Source organism: Taudactylus pleione, unplaced genomic scaffold, assembly GCF_031769625.1.
Source record: "Taudactylus pleione unplaced genomic scaffold, aTauple2 ptg000074l, whole genome shotgun sequence".
Classification (NCBI taxonomy): Eukaryota; Metazoa; Chordata; class Amphibia; order Anura; family Myobatrachidae; genus Taudactylus; species Taudactylus pleione.
Window position 1 is genome coordinate 1703026 of NW_028284476.1, and position 21315 is coordinate 1724340.

Here is a 21315-nt window from a genome sequence, read left to right on the forward strand (position 1 = left end):
GATCTTCTGCGGGCTCACACAAGGGGCTTGAATGCACCATGGAACAAGACCTCCAGCAGCCTGTACAGGGTGGGAGTGTTACTAACAACTCTTAGCTACACCTGATGTAATGGTAGTGATCTACTCTGACGCCCTTATACTCATCATACAAAGAATTCATGCTGACACTTCTGCATCATCCCATAGGCCTTTAGGACGGCTGACACTTCTGCATCATTCCATAGGCCTTTAGGATGGCTGACACTTCTGCATCATCCCATAGGCCTTTAGGACGGCTGACACTTCTGCATCATCCCATAGGCCTTTAGGACGGCTGACACTTCTGCATCATCCCATAGGCCTTTAGGACGGCTGACACTTCTGCATCATTCCATAGGCCTTTAGGACGGCTGACACCTCTGCATCATCCCATAGGCCTTTAGGACAGCTGACACCTCTGCATCATCCCATAGGCCTTTAGGACGGCTGACACCTCTGCATCATCCTATAGGCCTTTAGGACGGCTGACACCTCTGCATCATCCCATAGGCCTTTAGGACGGCTGACACTTCTGCATCATCCCATAGGCCTTTAGGACGGCTGACACTTCTGCATCATTCCATAGGCCTTTAGGACGGCTGACACCTCTGCATCATCCCATAGGCCTTTAGGACGGCTGACACCTCTGCATCATCCCATAGGCCTTTAGGACGGCCAAGATCAGCTGGTTGGCTGTAAAACGCAAGACTGCCCTGTATGGATGTTGCTTGGAGATTATCTAAACAGTTAGGAATTATCAGGCATGTGATTGGCTTTTACTTAAGTTGTGTACCGGCCCGAGTATTAATGTTGGGTGATATATGCGGATACCAAAAACAAAATGAGTTAGACAGTTGGAAAATACTTAATATTACTCTGCACATAACACCAGCAATGAGAAAGGGCCAAAACAATAACATGTATAAAGCACTGGGTATATAGCAAGCGAAAGTAAAAAAAAATAAATACATTTTTTTTAAATTTAAGATTTTTATTAGTCACAAAAAACAACATTGTATAAAGCCACAAATATACAAAGTACAAACTAACTAAAAAACAGAAACATCCAGACAAGTGACAAAAAAGAGGAATGAAATGTAACTAGATATGGATACTATATTACAGACATACTACCCGCGTCTCAGTTGTCATCTGTATCATAATGAAGGTTCTACTTTCCTGTCTTAACCTGTGGCTGCCAAAACTACGTCCACGTAACTTGCTGTAATTGTTGTGTTGTACATTACAGCCCTTTATTCTGCTTTTATTTAAGCAGCACAAAACCACAGTGCATGTAAAAGCACAAAAGGTTATCAGAACACTTTACTAACAAATTTACTTTCAAATTGAAGCGTTTCCTGCAATAGATGCAATTATGGGTAATGCCAGTAGAGGGAGCTCTTTGATCACCAATACAGCAGGTTGCGTATGTTGCACAAATCACAGGAATGATCACAAATTAATGGAGAAAGGTACATTTTCCGCAACCCTTTTACCTACCACTGTGCTCTACCCTACTCCCTATCATCTAGCCACTATGAAGGGTTTGACGGATCATTGGCAGACAGTACATGGAGATAAACTCTGGGTAATCTGGTTAACTAAGCATTGCTAAGGCAGCTTTATATGCACAAAGCACTAACACACAGTGCGGCTCATTTAAAAGGGGACACATTGGTGTGCAGAACATACACAGGAAAACAAGCATGATAAACAAATAAAAAAGCGTATTTTCATGCCTAGTCCCGTCAGATGCATTTTCAAGCGCTAAAACAATAACAGTGTATGTACGAGATGTGAGTTGACACTGATCGTAGTAAATACTGAAGTTGCATTGCCCACCATGTACACAGCGTAATTATGCAACATGCATCATACACAAGAGACAATATGGTTGTCCCTTTAAATATGTTCATTCCTGCAGTAATCCAAATGGAAACCTCAGTTAAGTATTGTGAATAAACAGCTGAACCTTGATATAATATAGCTGCAACCATAAAGATTTCACTGCTACCAGTAAGAGGGGGTCAGTATACAGGAAGCCAATTAGAAGCGAATAGTGTCACCAATGCACCAGTCCTTCAGCAATGAACTGAATACTCCCTTACTGTGAGCGGCCTAGACTTGCCCCTCCCCCTGTTCCGCCTCTCCAGGCTCAGGATGACACAATGATACTCAGACCTATATATGGAGGCATGCATCATTTAGGATACACACAAAGCAGATTTTTATTTTCTTTACAATAAAATATTGATGTATGTCAAACCCTAACTGGGAAGTAGTCAGGAAGTCGGCGGCCGAAATGGCGACCACCGGCTTCCCGACAGTGAAAGCCCGGCATGGGACTAATGGTTAGGCTTAGGCACCCCTAAGGGAGGGTTAGGGTAAATACGCACCTTAGTCGGGATCTTCATCTGCCGTCAGCATTTAATTCGCCAGGCTTAGGTCCGGCGGTTATACATACAGATTCCCTCTAACTAACCCACAACATGAGTAACCGATGTAAATGTGCCTTGTGTTTAAGTCTTTGGGGACTTGACTATAGAAACCACGGAAGGACATTTGTGAAATAACTGACATTATACTCACCTATATATAAGAAGAAATAATGATATTTAATTTACCACAGTTCGCAAGCAGGCGCCAATTGCTAAACTAAAACTACCAGATGGCACCCGTCACAGGGAGCTGCGTGTAGGACCCACAAGTGCTGGAGAGCGGCAGGCTGTCAGCCTAAACGTGACGCCGGAGAATGACTAGCAAGTAATACGCCATGCGGGCATCCAAGCCCAAGAAATGTAGTGGAGCCAAAGTCCTATCTATTTTTGTGGTCCACGTCAGCACAATGCAGGTGACAACAATCCGCCCCCCCCCCACCTTTCATCTTCTTGGTTTGAGCCATTGGCAATATAAGAAAAGTGGCTGTAACTCACCATCCTGGAAGACGCGTTCCACATTAAGCCCGTAGGTGGCGCAGGTTTCGTAATAAGTGCATCGCTTGAGGTCGTTTGATAGCTTTCGCGCTCGGGAATCGTCTATTACACGGGGGTTGCTGCAGCTGATGGCATCTGTATGAACAGAGAGAAAATACTCTTTTATAAGCTCTTTGGGCAAGGCTTCTGGTGAAGAGCTATGCTATTCATACAATGTTCAATCAGCAATCACACATAGTGTGTCACGGTAAATAAGTACTTTCAAAGCAAGCAGCATTTAGGAGTGATTAATCCTAGGTGCTCCAGTACAAATCATTACCTTTTCAAAATCTCTCTGGAGGAAAAGTAAGTATGGCTGCCAGACACACACAGACACACACACACACACAGACACACACACACACACACACACACACACACACACACCTCAGCTTGTCATGTGATGGAAGAGGAAGTAGAAGGATGGGGGAGGACTGAACAGTGTAAACAGATCTCAGAGGGGGTGTTCATTGCATCACTGCCCAATACACCATGCACCATGTAAGTGTCTGGAATATCCTGCAGAAATATTAATCATTAACAGCAGCCTGAAGAAACAAACCAAGGAAAATCAACAATCATCCAGTCCCCACCATGCCCTAAAATTTCAAAAATTTTATTTTAGGTGATAAATAATCCATAACAAATCTTACTTTGCCGTCATCTCCTCAACAAAACATAAGGCAAAATGAAGAAGCCATGCGTGAAGAAGTAAGTACAATTTAATGGCTCCTCTACTAATGAAGAAGGTAAAGTGAGCCAGATACTGCTGGTGAAGTACTGGGTAGGGAGTGCTATTGCCTCTATGTGAAAGCTTTAGCAGTATGGCCTGTAGTGCTCAGGAATGTGCCAGCCCCATGCCCAGGTATCTGCAATGATCTCAGAGAAATAACTGCTCCTAAAGCCTGCAAAGGGATATTAGAACCACTGGAAAACACTTTGATCATCCTACAGTGAACAAAGATTATTTACAAATGGAGATCCCTGACGGCCGAGGTATATCTGCTTCTGGGCTTCAATTCTAATTCACCTAAGGATCAGAACGTACAAAGCAAAGAACCTAAAAGCTACAGCCAATGATCGATAGGTCTCTATAACATTATTATGTAGGCGATTCCATTAAAAGGCGATGTGTTGGCGATGCGATGTTAGGATGCTGACTACTGCACCGTACATATCCCCTACATTGATCATTTTTTCTTTGCACCACTACTGGGGAGCCAAATAGAATGTACAGTGTTAGGCTACAGTATGTACAGGTTATGTGCACATTGCTCATTCAAGGACGTAGCTACAAAAGGTCCTCTCCCTGCACCCAATTACGGCTTTTCCATTCTAACCAGTGCGCTACTTCTTAAACACCGCGTAATATCATACACAATGAGGATTAAGGAGATTATATAAAAAAAATGTTGCCATGGGGCCAAGGGTGTCTCAAGAGAGGAGGGGGCCCGTGTGCATTCCCCCTCCTCTCTCCCCAGCAGCCGACTGATGCATCTGTCCGGCCACCGTAGCATCAGTAGACTCTGGGCACTAGAGTGTGCCCAGAGTCTACTGTGCGTGCGCAGATAGCCGGGGAAATGGCCACTCAGCTCAGTAGGACTGACTGTTTTGAATTGAGATAAACATGAAGGAGATTAAACCATGATGTGTTTCCCAGCGTATTGCCTCTTTAATGTGTTGGAGTTAGAATGTTAGTTGTGGTTTTCTCCTGTCCTATAGGATTGCTAGGAGAGGAGTTTGTGGAGTTTTAGCTGATGCTAGCCAGATTTAGTACCTCTGGGATCTGGTTCACCTCCCTACTTCTCTGTTGCGTGTGTGAACTTACTGTATTGGATCAGCTCTCTCAAATGAAGACCAAAGCAACAAGGATGTGAATAATACCAGGGGGATTCCATTATAATATGCATTAATTTAAGAAGTCACGGCACAATGCCTGTAGTCACAGCATATAAAAAAAAAACACAGTGGCTGGTTTCAACCAGCCAACCCTGGTTTTCGTTCAGTCAGCAAAATGTGCAAACATCAAATGGTCAGTCAGAGAGGAAGCATTTGGATGGGCTATGTCAACTTCAGAACTACTACAATTTCTGGATATAGTTCCTCCCCAAAAGCGACAGGTTCCGGTGTTTGCAGTTATCAAGAATTTTCGATATCTGTGGGATTATTGGAAGAAAATTAACTTTATATAAATTCTGTACCTGAGTGGGAAGGTTAACCCAAAATATTTGTTTTTGTCAAGGAATATTTTAACCTGAGAAGTGATTAATGACGATTTAAGTATATGTACTGTTCCTGTAAGGGGTGTCAGTTCAGATATATTACTTATTAATGTTAATTTTACAGCCCTCAAAGGACTCTGAAATTTAATAAGTGTCCAGGATGACAGCAATTGACTGGTTGGAGTAGGAGCCTATTAAAAGCATGTCTGTTCTGCCACATTAAATAACTATGAATAATTGATACATTTATAACAGATTGAATTTAGCGTTGTTCCTAAGTATTGTGTGTGGTTTTAATGTGGATGGTTATGAGGCAATGGCATTGGCTATTGAATCTAGCAGCTGATAATAGACTCATGTTCTAATTTTAGTTTTCTTACATTTTTATTTATATATTTTAGTGCCTCAAATCTTTATTTTTGTGGTAAATAGCGCTCAATGCCAAAACTTGAAAATCATGCATTCGCTGTAGATCTCAAAGACCCAAAGGCAGAATACAGTATAAAAGGCACCGAAATAGTAACTGCTGAGGATAATATGGATCCAGGAGACACTATCTCCGGCGACTTAAAGGTAGGAAGACAATGTAGCGGAGAACTGTGAGGACAGGAAAATGCTAGGTCATGTAAGACAGGAACTAGTATCAGCAAGAGAGGCCATATCTCCAAAAAGAGATAAAGTATTGATTGTGCAAAAGAAAAAAAAAATATGCTAAAAGAGCAACTGGTCAAAATCACAAGATTAGAAAGACTACACCTATATTTATACCTTGTACCAGGGAAATAAGAGCTTATAGAAGCTTTGAAATATATTAATGGTCTTAACATAGATACAGGAGGAAACCCTTCTGCAGAGAAAAATAAGTACTATAAAAAAAATAAAGTATTATAAAGGTCTGGAACTGAAAGGCATTAGGTCTAGTAGAAATACAAGGAATATTTACTATTTTACTTGTTCTTAATTATGACAATACATTTATCAAACTTTAGGACCTGTTGAGGACTAGATGACAGTTCATTCATTATGTCCTGATATGTAAAAGCAGAGATTTGAAAATGAGTTTACCTTCTCCTTCATATGAATACATGTTAGGTATAGCATAGTAATGATACGTACCTATTCATTTTCTTTAACTTCTTTGTCTTTGCAATTATAAAAACAGTGAATGTGTGCTGCAGTTAGCTAAATTGCCACTAGGTGGTGCTGTGCACCTAGTCATTAAAACTTCTTTTCCCCCACCAGTATAAACCATGCAATTCCACTGGTACTTTGCCCAGATTGTGGCACGAACATCACTCACCCTGAGTACCCACCAGCACCATAGGAATCTCGTTGGTATTGCGATAGTTGGCCAAGCGGCTGTAATAGTGATAGACTGTCTGGAAACTGATCTCATCCTCCAGACTGAAGACAAAGATTACAGCATCCACCCACATAGCAAACTATAAAAGGGCGAGAGACCAGTTAATAAAGACACAAGTAACGTAAGGGGGAAAAAAAATTAAGAGAAATAATAGCAGGAATTGGGACAATCACTGATTAAACAAGTGAAAAGAAACATCAGTAAGAGGTGTGCATAAACTATTTAGTAAGTCAATTAAAGAGCAACAAGAGAAATAATACATTCTACGTGCAGGAACAAACATCTTACTTGTGCTTCTGGGGGTCCTCCCTCATCCCGGATCAGCAGGAGGTAGCTCTGTCCATCAACTACAATCTCCTTCTTGAACCTGCCCCCTGTCACAGATGAGAGAGCGTTAGGCAGCGTCAGAGACAGCAGAGCAGAGGAAGGGGGCACGAATGAGAGGGGATACAGGAGGGAAACGTTGCTTGTAAGAGAAGTGCAGGTACAGGAGCCAGTCACACACATAGTACGTGGTGAGGAGTAAATAGCACGCAGGCTAGAATTGCATTAATACAGAAATACGCTTCCACTTGTTCTCGTTTCCCAGGGGGCCCCTCTGGGTCATACATATAAGCTATGATTGTTCTGTAGACATTAGGAGACTTACACTTCTGTACTCAGTCACATACTCTACTACAAGCAAGGTCCTGGAGTTAGTAGGCAATGGGAGTGGTGAATAAACTACTACAGGCCCGAGTGCAGGGCAGAGCTGCACCTAATCCAAGCTCTAAGCCTCCAGGTCGGCACTGACTGGGAGCACAGCGAGCACTTTACATGGTCAGTTACCTGCAGCACTGCCCTGTACTGGTGGCTCACACAACACACAGTATAGCACAAGGTGGAAGAGGTAAAGTCATCACAGGACAATGCAAAGATTGATGTACAAGAAGATGGTACACAGAGATACAAAACACCCACCTGCCCCCCACCCCATTCGAAACTATCAGCCTGACCTAGAGGGTGCGTGGAGAACACTTAGTCTTACCTACTGACACCTAACATTAATACTTCACTAAGATCACCTAGCTCTCCATATACAATGCATTAGAGAACACGGCTCTTGTTATATGTATCTTTGTACTATATGTTGAGATCACCAGTTACTAAAGTGTAAAATGATGTAATGCGGTGTGTGCTGCATACGCTTCATGCTCCGATTCTGGGCGCCAAATGGTACCAAGCATATAGTACGAACGTTTATCATCCATAAAAGATGAAGCTTCCTAGATCCACACACAACCAACCTGCGGGATTACACCCTCATTAACAAGAACCAGAGGTCGATTGTCACAAAACCCGACTAGCTTCTCTGGAACTACAAGTAACAGAATGTTCTTATGTGACCCTTAACAAAGAGCCATTACTCAATACAAATTGTGGTTAGAGGACCTTTTCCCACAGCCACCTAATAAATGATTTCTCAGACTGATACATAGTATTATCCAATCATCAGGCCGATAATAGATATTACCAATCGCTACAAAGGACGAGGGGCTATAAAACAGCTCTGGTTCAACACGTCAACATATTCCTGGGGGTAGTAGTCCAGGCACCTATGGAATAAACTTAGTGAGCCAACATATTCTGATGAACTCCAGAAAACCTCCAATGATGAGATATTATCTTCCTCTTAGCATGTAAACTCTCGTGAGCAGGGCCCTCCACCCTCATGTTCGTCCCCAGCACTATCCTTGCTTCCAGTGCTCCTTGTCCCTATCCTTGCTTCCAGGCTCATTGAGAGCTGATCTGACTTCTTCTGAAAATGACTCGCCTCCACTTGCCTGTCAAGAAACAGCGATGCCCCCAACCCTCGTTCTCTAGTTTGCATCCTAGTTAATTTGCTAGCTTTATTGCCATGTATTGCCCAACTATATGTAATTGTACATTTATTGTACTACTGACATGTCCTGTTTTACTGTTACTGTGTATATACCCTGGGCCTGATTCAGAGTCGAACGCTCTGACCAGAGCGCTCGCTCTGAATCAGGGCCCTCCTCCATGAAAATGGAGCGGCCTCCTGGCCGCTCGCATAGCTGTGGGTGACCACCCACAGCATATGCGAGCGTCCATGATGATGGTCACGATGGTCTTGACCATCGTGACCATCGGGCTTGCGACGGAGACCCTGCGGTAGGGTCTTGCTGCCGCAAGCCCTGGAGTGATTTTGGCTCTATCAGAGCCAAAATCACTCCCACTGACATCACTAGTGATGTCAGTGGGGCCGGCTTCAGACGGCAGGCGTTCCCATGGGAACGCCTCCGTCTGGCAGGCACGCCCCCGGCACGCCCACCAAAGGGGGCGTGCTGTCAATCAACATCGACAGCACGCCCCCTTTGGTGCGAGACCCGGAGCGATGGAGAGCCCGTCGCTCGCCGGGTCTCGCGCATGCGCACGACGGAGCTCCCTCTGTCGTGCGCATGCACAGTGGGGGAACATCGACCCGCTTGCAAGCGTCAGGGCGCTCACGAGCGGGTCTGAATGACGCCCCCTGTTCGGTGCTACAAAAACTTTATTGCGCCTTAAAAAATAAAGGATAATTTTCCCAGCTCTGAACAAAAAGAAAAAAAAAGAATATTCTAAGCTGTAACCAGTTCTTGAGCGTACACTGCACCCACACCTCTGGGTGCTGGGCACGAAGCCCGCCATCCACTGATTCCCCTCTACCGTGTTAGAGGTCCTGTCACCTGCAGCTTGTCTATGGCAATTTACATAGGAGAGAAAATTAGCGTTCTGGGACCCAGAACACCGTTACCAACACTATCAGATACATCTACACAAAAAGAAGCAAACAAATACTGAATCCAAGTAGAAGCTCTTAGGCTGTATGTACTCAACATGTGCTTCCCTAAAAGGTTATCAGTCATTAACCATTCCACAACATGCAGGTTCAGTACAGAGCCTGGAGAGTTAGCAGAAGTGTAATTACTATGTGCCCGCGTCCTTCATGACGAAACAAGCTGAGAACAGTCTGACTCTTAGAAAATCAGTGCTATAGTACAGGAAACGGTTATTCGGGAGGCACTGTATTGTAAATACAGTACAGAGTGTCTGTGGGCTCACGGCAAAGTGTTTTTTATTTTTATTTCACCAAGAGCGGATTTGTACTTAGACATGGGGATCAATCACCACCAAGCACTATGAAATGCGATTATATGCTTTGAAGGGTTAAAACATGCAGTGTGTGATTCTTGTCTTTTTTTGTATAGTTTCTTTACAGTGGGGGTACAGGTGCCAGCGAGCCCTTACTGTCTGGGCATTCTGGCACTTATGGCTCTCCAAGTTTGCGGATACCGAGGCAGGACTGATGGGATCTGTCAAGAACAATATTAAAACTATATTCAACATCATTACACCCTCAACCAACGCCTCCAGGGGTGCGGGGGAAAGCTTTCAGCCCAGGGCTGGTTGATTTTCAAGAGGGTGGACCCTATTTTCTTTTTGGGGTCCTCACTTACAGTGGATTTACAGCACTGGGCTGGAAAATGCTACCCACGCTGTGTGTCATCCCACTATGGCATTACCAGCCCGGCTGATTCAGCCCGGTGCTGGTTATAATAAAATAGGGGGATCCCCACGCTGTGTCTCATCCCACTATGGCATTACCAGCCCGGCTGATTCAGCCCGGTGCTGGTTATAATAAAATAGGGGGATCCCCACGCTGTGTGTCATCCCACTATGGCATTACCAGCCCGGCTGATTCAGCCCGGTGCTGGTTATAATAAAATAGGGGGATCCCCACGCTGTTTTTACCCGACATTTCCATGACCATACCAGGCTGAGAGGTCCAGGGCGGGTTATGGATTTAAAAGATTTGTGGGGGGAGGGGGTGCCTCATGCAGGTCTATTATTTTGGCGATTTGTCTGTTGGGTTTTTGTTTCATTTTAAGACAAACTGTTAGCAATTGGGGATTCTGTAGTTGTCTATGTAAAAGTACCGATGTTTGGTCAATTTTCTGTTTTGCTCGGGAATTGGTTTTATAGTCAATTTTACAGGCTGTTTTGCAAAAACAAATTAAAATAGACTAAAATTTTAAGTAAATATACCCCAGCATGTCAAGCACATGGTAGCATCAGGCACTTGCAGCATTGAGTGTGCAGTGTCTACTATACCAAGGGGCCACCGAAACCCAAGACAATAATCGCTTTATAGGAGAATATTAGCATTAATAACGCAATGTAATATTTTACATCACTGAGTAAAAGGGGACTATACTAAATAAAATTGCACTAATATCTCCTCCGTTAAATGCAGCTAAGACCCCGTACATAGTACAGCGGGAGACATTGGTCTCACCTGGATATACAGCTGTACTTCAGAAGAGAAGAGGAAGGAAAATGAAGGAAAGCATTAATGCTCTATGTTATTTACAGACCACCCAACATGGCCCCCGACTACCTGGTACACAGCGATCTCCTCCCAAACTTCCCAATGATCTTCCTGCAGATGCATTTGGCTGAATTAACAAGATAAGGGCAGTGATGTTACGCACCATTGTCATAGAAGTTACCCAACAAGAGGATTCTGTGTTCTGCTTATTTATTTATTTTTAACTGGTGACAAACACTGAATTGTTACTCAATATCTGAAATAGATCAAGAGAGCTTACTTGTACCCGTATAAGAGGCTAGCCAGCATTACTCAACATGCACACTAGACGGGAGCTATATAAACATGTATCTAACCTAAAAACAACCACTTTGAGCATGGCGATATATCAGCAAAGCAGATACTGGTTGGTGTTAATGGTATTACTGTATGAACATGGCCAGAATAACGTTATCAGCAATGCCTTTAGAATGCTAAAAATAAATGCGTATATAATTAATTATACTTCATAGGCCATTCATTGTTGGGATGGTAACTACTTCTACAGACTTCGCGCTTAATACGCACAAAGCAAAAACAAAACAAAAAAACAAACTTGTATTTCTATCAATAAAAATTAATATAAAATGAAATAAAAAAAAAAAAAAAGTGTTCTGTACCCCCCATCAAGTTTTCTCTTCACCCCCCCCTATCAAAAATGTCTTACAATAAAAATTATTAATGTTAAATAAAAAAAATAAAATAAAACAACTTGTGAAGGTCTCAGACTATTTTCCAGGGGCAGTAGTAAATTTGTTTCAATTGACAAGAGACATCCCAAAACCATATGTCACCCCTCTGTATATAATCCCCATAAGCGCAGGCCTAGATGAGGTGGCGGATAAGATCGTGCGCTCACATAAAAGCACAGTGGATGGATCTGTAATGTGACATTTTTTTTTTCAAGATATTTCGTTATATTTAAAAAATGTGGAATTTTTTTTTTTTTTTTAAATAAGCAAAAACAAACTTACAAATGTGACCATTCTCGCTGCAGGTGTGCCAAACTCTGCTAGCGCTGGCAGTCTTTTTCGCCCGAACATTTTAGTCGCAAAACACACCACAAGACTGCACTGATTAATTTGATATGCGACACTTGTATATCTGTGAGTGACGGAGTCCCTGAACCTGTATACCAGGTGCTACAATGTAGCGGCCGCAGCTTTTCCACACCAAGTTCCGTTGTGCTTCATGTACAAACTCAGATACACACACATACACAAGTGTTAGATATCACAGTAATCGGCCCAGTCTGCTGGTGCGTTATAGTCACATCACATTACTCAGTGCAGTCTCCTATATACAGACTCAGGAGCACACAGATATACAGGTGTCACATCACATTACTCAGTGCAGTCTCCTATATACAGACTCAGGAGCACACAGATATACAGGTGTCACATCACATTACTCAGTGCAGTCTCCTATATACAGACTCAGGAGCACACAGATATACAGGTGTCACATATCACATTACTCAGTGCAGTCTCCTGTATACAGACTCAGGTGCACACAGGTATACAGGTGTCACATATCACATTACTCAGCACAGTCTCCTATATACAGACTCAGGAGCACACAGATATACAGGTGTCACAAATCACATTACTCAGCGCAGTCTCCTATATACAGACTCAGTGTCACACAAATATACAAGTGTCACATATCACATTACTCAGTGCAGTCTGCTATATACAGACTCAGTGTCACACAGATATACAGGTGTCAGATATCACATTAATCAGTGCAGTCTCCCGTATACAGACTCAGGAGCACACAGATATACAGGTGTCACATATCACATTAATCAGTGCAGTCTCCCGTATACAGACTCAGGAGCACACAGATATACAGGTGTCACATATCACATTACTCAGTGCAGTCTCCTATATACAGACTCAGGAGCACACAGATATACAGGTGTCACATATCACATTACTCAGTGCAGTCTCCCATATACAGACTCTGGTGGACACAGATATACAGGTGTCACATATTACATTAATCAGCACAGTCTCCCGTATACAGACTCAGGAGCACACAGATATACAGGTGTCACATATCACATTACTCAGCACAGTCTCCTATATACAGACTCAGGAGCACACAGATATACAGGTGTCACATATCACATTAATCAGCACAGACTCCTGTATACAGACTCAGGAGCACACAGATATACAGGTGTCACATATCACATTACTCAGTGCAGTCTCCTATATACAGACTCAGGAGCACACAGATATAAAGGTGTCACATATCACATTAATCAGCACAGTCTCCCGTATACAGACTCAGGAGCACACAGATATACAGGTGTCACATATCACATTAATCAGCACAGTCTCCTATATACAGACTCAGCTACACACAGATATACAGGTGTCACATATCACATTACTCAGTGCAGTCTCCTATATACAGACTCAGCTACACACAGATATACAGGTGTCACATATCACATTAATCAGTGCAGTCTCCTATATACAGACTCAGCAGCACACAGATATACAGGTGTCACATCACATTAATCAGTGCAGTCTCCTGTATACAGACTCAGGAGCACACAGATATACAGGTGTCACATATCACATTACTCAGTGCAGTCTCCCGTATACAGACTCAGGAGCACACAGATATACAAGTGTCTCATATCACATTACTCAGTGCAGTCTCCCATATACACACAGATGTACAAGTGTCACATATCACATTAATCAGTGCAGTCTCCCATATACAGACTCAGGAGCACACAGATATACAAGTGTCACATATCACATTACTCAGTGCAGTCTCCTATATACAGACTCAGGAGCACACAGATATACAAGTGTCACATATTACATTACTCAGTGCAGTCTCCTATATACAGACTCAGGAACACACAGATATACAGGTGTCACATATCACATTATTCAGTGCAGTCTCCTATTTACAGACTCAGGTGCACACAGATATACAGGTGTCACATATCCCATTACTCAGCACAGTCTCCCGTATACAGACTCAGTGTCACACAGATATACAGGTGTCACATATCACATTACTCAGCACAGTCTCCCGTATACAGACTCAGGAGCACACAGATATACAAGTGTCTCATATCACATTACTCAGCACAGTCTCCCATATACAGACTCAGGAGCACACAGATATACAGGTGTCGCATATCACATTACTCAGTGCAGTCTCCTGTATACAGACTCAGGAGCACACAGATATACTGTTGTCACATATCACATTACTCAGTGCAGTCTCCTGTATACAGACTCAGGAGCACACAGATATACAGGTGTCACATATCACATTACTCAGCACAGTCTCCTATATACAGACTCAGTTACACACAGATATACAGGTGTCACATATCACATTACTCAGTGCAGTCTCCTATATACAGACTCAGCTACACACAGATATACAGGTGTCACATATCACATTAATCAGTGCAGTCTCCTATATACAGACTCAGGAGCACACAGATATACAGGTGTCACATCACATTAATCAGTGCAGTCTCCTGTATACAGACTCAGGAGCACACAGATATACAGGTGTCACATATCACATTACTCAGTGCAGTCTCCCGTATACAGACTCAGGAGCACACAGATATACAAGTGTCACATATCACATTAATCAGTGCAGTCTCCCATATACAGACTCAGGAGCACACAGATATACAGGTGTCACATATCACATTAATCAGTGCAGTCTCCTATATACAGACTCAGGAGCACACAGATATACAAGTGTCACATATCACATTAATCAGTGCAGTCTCCTATATACAGACTCAGTGTCACACAGATATACAGGTGTCACATATCACATTAATCAGTGCAGTCTCCTATATACAGACTCAGGAGCACACAGATATACAAGTGTCACATATCACATTACTCAGTGCAGTCTCCTATATACAGACTCAGGAGCACACAGATATACAAGTGTTAGATATCACAGTAATCGGCACAGTCTCCCATATACAGACTCAGATGCACACATCAATCGTCCCAGTTTGCTGGTGCATTATAGTCACATCACATTGCGACTAAGGCGCATTTTTGAGGAAAAAAAGACGCCCGACACAAGCAGAGTAGCAGGGTACCTAGCAGTGTGTGTATATCTCTTTCTCTACATATCGCTCTATTTACCGCTATCTATCTATCACTGATTCTATACGTATACAAGTTTTTGATAACAATCTAACAGTATTAGTTTATTTTATTTTTACATAAAGTGAAAAATCATGGTGGCAGAAATGTAAATTTTATATCATCCAACAATATTGCCGTAGATGGACAGAACAGTCTCTGTGAATTAACTTGGCATTTTACAAGACAGGAGGTGAAGAAGCTGAGATGCCAATTATGAGACAGCAGAATCAGTGTGGGACAGGCAGAGGGGAAGAATCAGAGACAGCAGAATCAGTGTGGGACAGGCAGAGGGGAAGAATCAGAGACATTCGTGTGGGACAGGCAGAGGTGAAGAGGCAGAGACAGCAGGGATCAGTGTAAGATAGGCAGGAGGTGAAGAGGCAGAGACAGCAGGAATCAGTGTGGGACAGGCAGAGGTGAAGAGGCAGAGACAGCAGGGATCAGTGTGGGACAGGCAGAGGTGAAGAGGCAGAGACATTCGTGTGGGACAGGCAGAGGTGAAGAGGCAGAGACAGCAGGAATCAGTGTGAGATAGGCAGAGGGGAAGAGGCAGAGACAGCAGGGATCGGTGTGGGACAGGCAGAGGTGAAGAGGCAGAGACAGCAGGAATCAGTGTGGGAAAGGCAGAGGTGAAGAGGCAGAGACAGCAGGGATCAGTGTGGGACAGGCAGAGGTGAAGAGGCAGAGACAGCAGGAATCAGTGTGGGACAGGCAGAGGTGAAGAGGCAGAGACAGCAGGGATCAGTGTGGGACAGGCAGAGGGGAAGAGGCAGAGACAGCAGGGATCAGTGTGAGATAGGCAGAGGGGAAGAGGCAGAGACAGCAAGAATCAGTGTGGGACAGGCAGAGGGGAAGAGGCAGAGACAGCAAGAATCAGTGTGGGACAGGCAGAGGGGAAGAGACAGAGACAGCAGGGATTAGTGTGGGACAGGCAAAGGTGAAGAGGCAGAGACATTCGTGTGGGACAGGCAGAGGTGAAGAGGCAGAGACAGCAGGGATCAGTGTGGGACAGGCAGAGGTGAAGAGGCAGAGACAGCAGGGATCAGTGTGAGACAGGCAGAGGTGAAGAGGCAGAGACAGCAGGGATCAGTGTGGGACAGGCAGAGGTGAAGAGGCAGAGACATTCGTGTGGGACAGGCAGAGGTGAAGAGGCAGAGACAGCAGGAATCAGTGTGGGACAGGCAGAGGTGAAGAGGCAGAGACATTCGTGTGGGACAGGCAGAGGGGAAGAGGCAGAGACAGCAGGGATCAGTGTGGGACAGGCAGAGATGAAGAGGCAGAGACATTCGTGTGGGACAGGCAGAGGTGAAGAGGCAGAGACAGCAGGAATCAGTGTGGGACAGGCAGAGGTGAAGAGGCAGAGACAGCAGGAATCAGTGTGGGACAGGCAGAGGTGAAGAGGCAGAGACAGCAGGGATCAGTGTGGGACAGGCAGAGGTGAAGAGGCAGAGACAGCAGGAATCAGTGTGGGACAGGCAGAGGTGAAGAGGCAGAGACAGCAGGGATCAGTGTGGGACAGGCAGAGGGGAAGAGGCAGAGACAGCAGGGATCAGTGTGGGACAGGCAGAGGTGAAGAGGCAGAGACATTCGTGTGGGACAGGCAGAGGTGAAGAGGCAGAGACAGCAGGGATCAGTGTGGGACAGGCAGAGGTGAAGAGGCAGAGACAGCAGGGATCAGTGTGAGACAGGCAGAGGTGAAGAGGCAGAGACAGCAGGGATCAGTGTGGGACAGGCAGAGGTGAAGAGGCAGAGACATTCGTGTGGGACAGGCAGAGGTGAAGAGGCAGAGACAGCAGGAATCAGTGTGGGACAGGCAGAGGTGAAGAGGCAGAGACATTCGTGTGGGACAGGCAGAGGGGAAGAGGCAGAGACAGCAGGGATCAGTGTGAGACAGGCAGAGGTGAAGAGGCAGAGATAGCAGGGATCAGTGTGAGATAGGCAGGAGGTGAAGAGGCAGAGACAGCAGGAATCAGTGTGGGATAGGCAGAGGGGAAGAGGCAGAGACAGCAGGGATCAGTGTGAGACAGGCAGAGGTGAAGAGGCAGAGACAGCAGGAATCAGTGTGGGATAGGCAGAGGGGAAGAGGCAGAGACAGCAGGGATCAGTGTGAGACAGGCAGAGGTGAAGAGGCAGAGACAGCAGGGATCAGTGTGGGACAGGCAGAGGTGAAGAGGCAGAGACATTCGTGTGGGACAGGCAGAGGTGAAGAGGCAGAGACAGCAGGAATCAGTGTGGGACAGGCAGAGGTGAAGAGGCAGAGACAGCAGGAATCAGTGTGGGACAGGCAGAGGTGAAGAGGCAGAGACAGCAGGAATCAGTGTGGGACAGGCAGAGGTGAAGAGGCAGAGACAGCAGGAATCAGTGTGGGACAGGCAGAGGTGAAGAGGCAGAGACAGCAGGAATCAGTGTGGGACAGGCAGAGGTGAAGAGGCAGAGACAGCAGGCATCAGTGTGGGACAGGCAGAGGTGAAGAGGCAGAGACAGCAGGAATCAGTGTGGGACAGGCAGAGGTGAAGAGGCAGAGACAGCAGGAATCAGTGTGGGACAGGCAGAGGTGAAGAGGCAGAGACAGCAGGAATCAGTGTGGGACAGGCAGAGGTGAAGAGGCAGAGACAGCAGGAATCAGTGTGGGACAGGCAGAGGTGAAGAGGCAGAGACAGCAGGAATCAGTGTGGGACAGGCAGAGGTGAAGAGGCAGAGACAGCAGGAATCAGTGTGGGACAGGCAGAGGTGAAGAGGCAGAGACAGCAGGGATCAGTGTGGGACAGGCAGAGGGGAAGAGGCAGAGACAGCAGGGATCAGTGTGAGATAGGCAGAGGGGAAGAGGCAGAGACAGCAAGAATCAGTGTGGGACAGGCAGAGGGGAAGAGGCAGAGACAGCAAGAATCAGTGTGGGACAGGCAGAGGGGAAGAGACAGAGACAGCAGGGATCAGTGTGGGACAGGCAGAGGTGAAGAGGCAGAGACATTCGTGTGGGACAGGCAGAGGTGAAGAGGCAGAGACAGCAGGGATCAGTGTGAGACAGGCAGAGGTGAAGAGGCAGAGATAGCAGGGATCAGTGTGAGATAGGCAGGAGGTGAAGAGGCAGAGACAGCAGGAATCAGTGTGGGATAGGCAGAGACAGCAGGGATCAGTGTGAGACAGGCAGAGGTGAAGAGGCAGAGACAGCAGGAATCAGTGTGAGATAGGCAGAGGTGAAGAGGCAGAGACAGCAGGGATCAGTGTGGGACAGGCAGAGGTGAAGAGGCAGAGACATTCGTGTGGGACAGGCAGAGGTGAAGAGGCAGAGACAGCAGGAATCAGTGTGAGACAGGCAGAGGTGAAGAGGCAGAGACAGCAGGAATCAGTGTGAGATAGGCAGAGGTGAAGAGGCAGAGACAGCAGGAATCAGTGTGGGACAGGCAGAGGGGTAGAGGCAGAGACAGCAGGAATCAGTGTGGGACAGGCAGAGGGGAAGAGGCAGAGACATTCGTGTGGGACAGGCAGAGGTGAAGAGGCAGAGACAGCAGGAATCAGTGTGGGACAGGCAGAGGTGAAGAGGCAGAGACAGCAGGAATCAGTGTGGGACGGGCAGAGGGGAAGAGGCAGAGACAGCAGGAATCAGTGTGGGACAGGCAGAGGTGAAGAGGCAGAGACAGCAGGAATCAGTGTGGGACAGGCAGAGGGGAAGAGGCAGAGACATTCGTGTGGGACAGGCAGAGGTGAAGAGGCAGAGACAGCAGGAATCAGTGTGGGACAGGCAGAGGTGAAGAGGCAGAGACAGCAGGATTCAGTGTGAGACAGGCAGAGGTGAAGAGGCAGAGACAGCAGGAATCAGTGTGAGACAGGCAGAGGTGAAGAAGCAGAGGCAGCAGGGATCAGTGTGAGATAGGCAGAGGGGAAGAGGCAGAGACAGCAGGGATCGGTGTGGGACAGGCAGAGGTGAAGAGGCAGAGACAGCAAGAATCAGTGTGGGACAGGCAGAGGGGAAGAGGCAGAGACAGCAGGGATCAGTGTGAGACAGGCAGAGGTGAAGAGGCAGAGACAGCACATGTGAGTAAAGAAAATCAGGTGGGTGAATTGATCATGTAATATGGAGACAAGGAGAAGTAAAGCCTCCGACTATGATATAAAGTGGTGAATCAGTGTGTTCTTAAATCGTTACTATCTAGAGATAAGGTCTGGGCATCACGACACAGCTGCAGAACCACTTCACTTAGATACATTTTGCTTCAGTGACACAAAATCCAACGCCCGGAAAATAATCCCTCATGTAGCAGAGACTGGAACTGATGAAACCTGGCAACGGAAGGGTTAAAGCTTACACGGATCACGTCTGAACGGCTCACAACCCATTTGTCAAACGCTCATTTCATCTAGCGCCAATAGATCGGCTACAGTACGTGACCAGTCCTGGCAGCTAGGCCCATGCAGACACACACAGTTATTATAACACTGTCACTCTCCAGGACCTCTCCATGGCAGAGGCTGGAGACAGGGCGTCTCACCCAAATCCCAAGGACACTCGGTAACATTAGACAGATGATGCTTCTACATGACACAAAGTCTAGCGAACGACATCGGGGGAGACAGAGGGAGTGGGATGAGAGGAACCCAAACTAGGTAATGCAAAGGAAGCAGAGAGAGAGAGAGAGATGGAAAAACACAGAAGAAAGAGTCAACTCTACGTCAGATATCTCAGCCGCCTCTCTGTCTCCTCAGCCCGTAGTGAATGTATAATTACCTGCATCCATATCTGCAAAGAACCAATGGGACAGGCAGTGAGGGAAAGAAGGAGCTTAGACAGTCATAGACCAGCCAAGGATGCATACAGTGTACAAGATACAGAGGAAGGAAGCTTCCCGGGACACCTCTCGTACATCACAAGTGTAGCAGAAAACGCAGCATAGCAAGAACGAACCACATACATTCTGTAACATTGCAGAGAGAAACAGCCGAACAGAGCTAATCATCAGTCTAAACAGCATTGGTCTATGGCAAGAGTAAGTTCCATGCATGAAACGAGTTATATATAGAAGCGCGTTTCACCGGAGACTCACATCACTACATTCTGCTGCTATTAAATGCTCAGATGGCCTAGCCCTTCCAATTCACACTTGCCTACACATGGACACACAGGAGATGGATAATCTGAAATAATCTGTGCTGCTGTTAACATGTCCATGCTGTTACTGGCTACAGGTTCCTAGTCCACTCCTGCTCGTCTGTAACTCGCCTGTTTTGAACAATGACAGCAATTCGGTGCTATGACACTAGTCTAATGCACCTTCTATGTTTACAGTTATAACTGTAATATTTGTATAAGAGCATATAATTTATGTTTACATGAAATAAGCGTAGTTTAGTAAACCAGCCAGTTATACAATACATTGCCTTATTACCGCGCCCCGGCTTAATCCTGGGCCAAACTGCACTTGGTACACAATGGGAAGATACTGGCTATGTACAGCTCTCTGTTATACTGTATTATTGTGTTATTGTGTTACACACTGCATAATAAGTGTCAGGGGAATGTGTCCAGGTACCTTCAGGGGACTCCTCCTGCACATAAGTACCCGTGAGGTACCGATGCACCAGCGCCGACTTCCCGCTTGCTAGATTTCCCACAATGCCCTGCAAGATACAAACATGCATAGACGTCAATGATTGCAGGTACCGCACGTCATTTACTTAATTCTTAAAAAAATAGGATTGAAAAATGCAAAGAAAAGCAACACTATATAAAACAATGCATTATTAACCTCGTAAGAGTGGAGATAAAAAGGTCATCATATACCATAAAGGAGTTTTAGTTGCTGCTGTGGTTTTACGAACATTTCTTTATAAATAATTCCCAAAATTCCACTGAAACAGCAATTAACGATTTCCTGGACAAGTGCGCACTATTAAAGGGATTGTGCACTACCCCTGATAGGCAATGTCTGCAGCAGTATAGACATCTACAGCGTCTCATGAAGAGCAGTCGGTCTGGTAGCATTGGTTAACTATTAAAACCAATGATGTTTTGCACCATGGCATAAATTTTAGTCTTCGTTCTAGCACCCTGCACCTGTCACAACTCTTGCAGTTCTGCTTTCCTGCCTGGGGTGTCACTCTCTGCTCTGGTGCATCGTGCACACTTTGGTTTGTATCTCAGCAGCTTTTTACATCAGCTGAGTGTGCTAGAAGCACC

The 21315-nt window shown here is 45.4% G+C and overlaps 1 protein-coding gene across 5 annotated transcripts in view; it reads right to left on the bottom strand.

The window, feature by feature from the left end:
- The window catches only part of AGAP1 (ArfGAP with GTPase domain, ankyrin repeat and PH domain 1), a 402392-nt gene that overhangs the window by 149488 nt on the left and 231589 nt on the right, over window positions 1-21315 (bottom strand). For all 5 annotated transcript variants that reach the window (XM_088467751.1, XM_088467750.1, XM_088467753.1 and 2 more), the window contains 4 exons: window positions 20669-20756; window positions 6864-6949; window positions 6513-6654; window positions 2952-3086 (listed from right to left, as the gene is read on the bottom strand). In XM_088467751.1, coding sequence (XP_088323877.1) covers window positions 2952-3086; window positions 6513-6654; window positions 6864-6949; window positions 20669-20756 — 451 coding nt within the window. The remainder of the gene's footprint in view (window positions 1-2951; window positions 3087-6512; window positions 6655-6863; window positions 6950-20668; window positions 20757-21315) is intronic.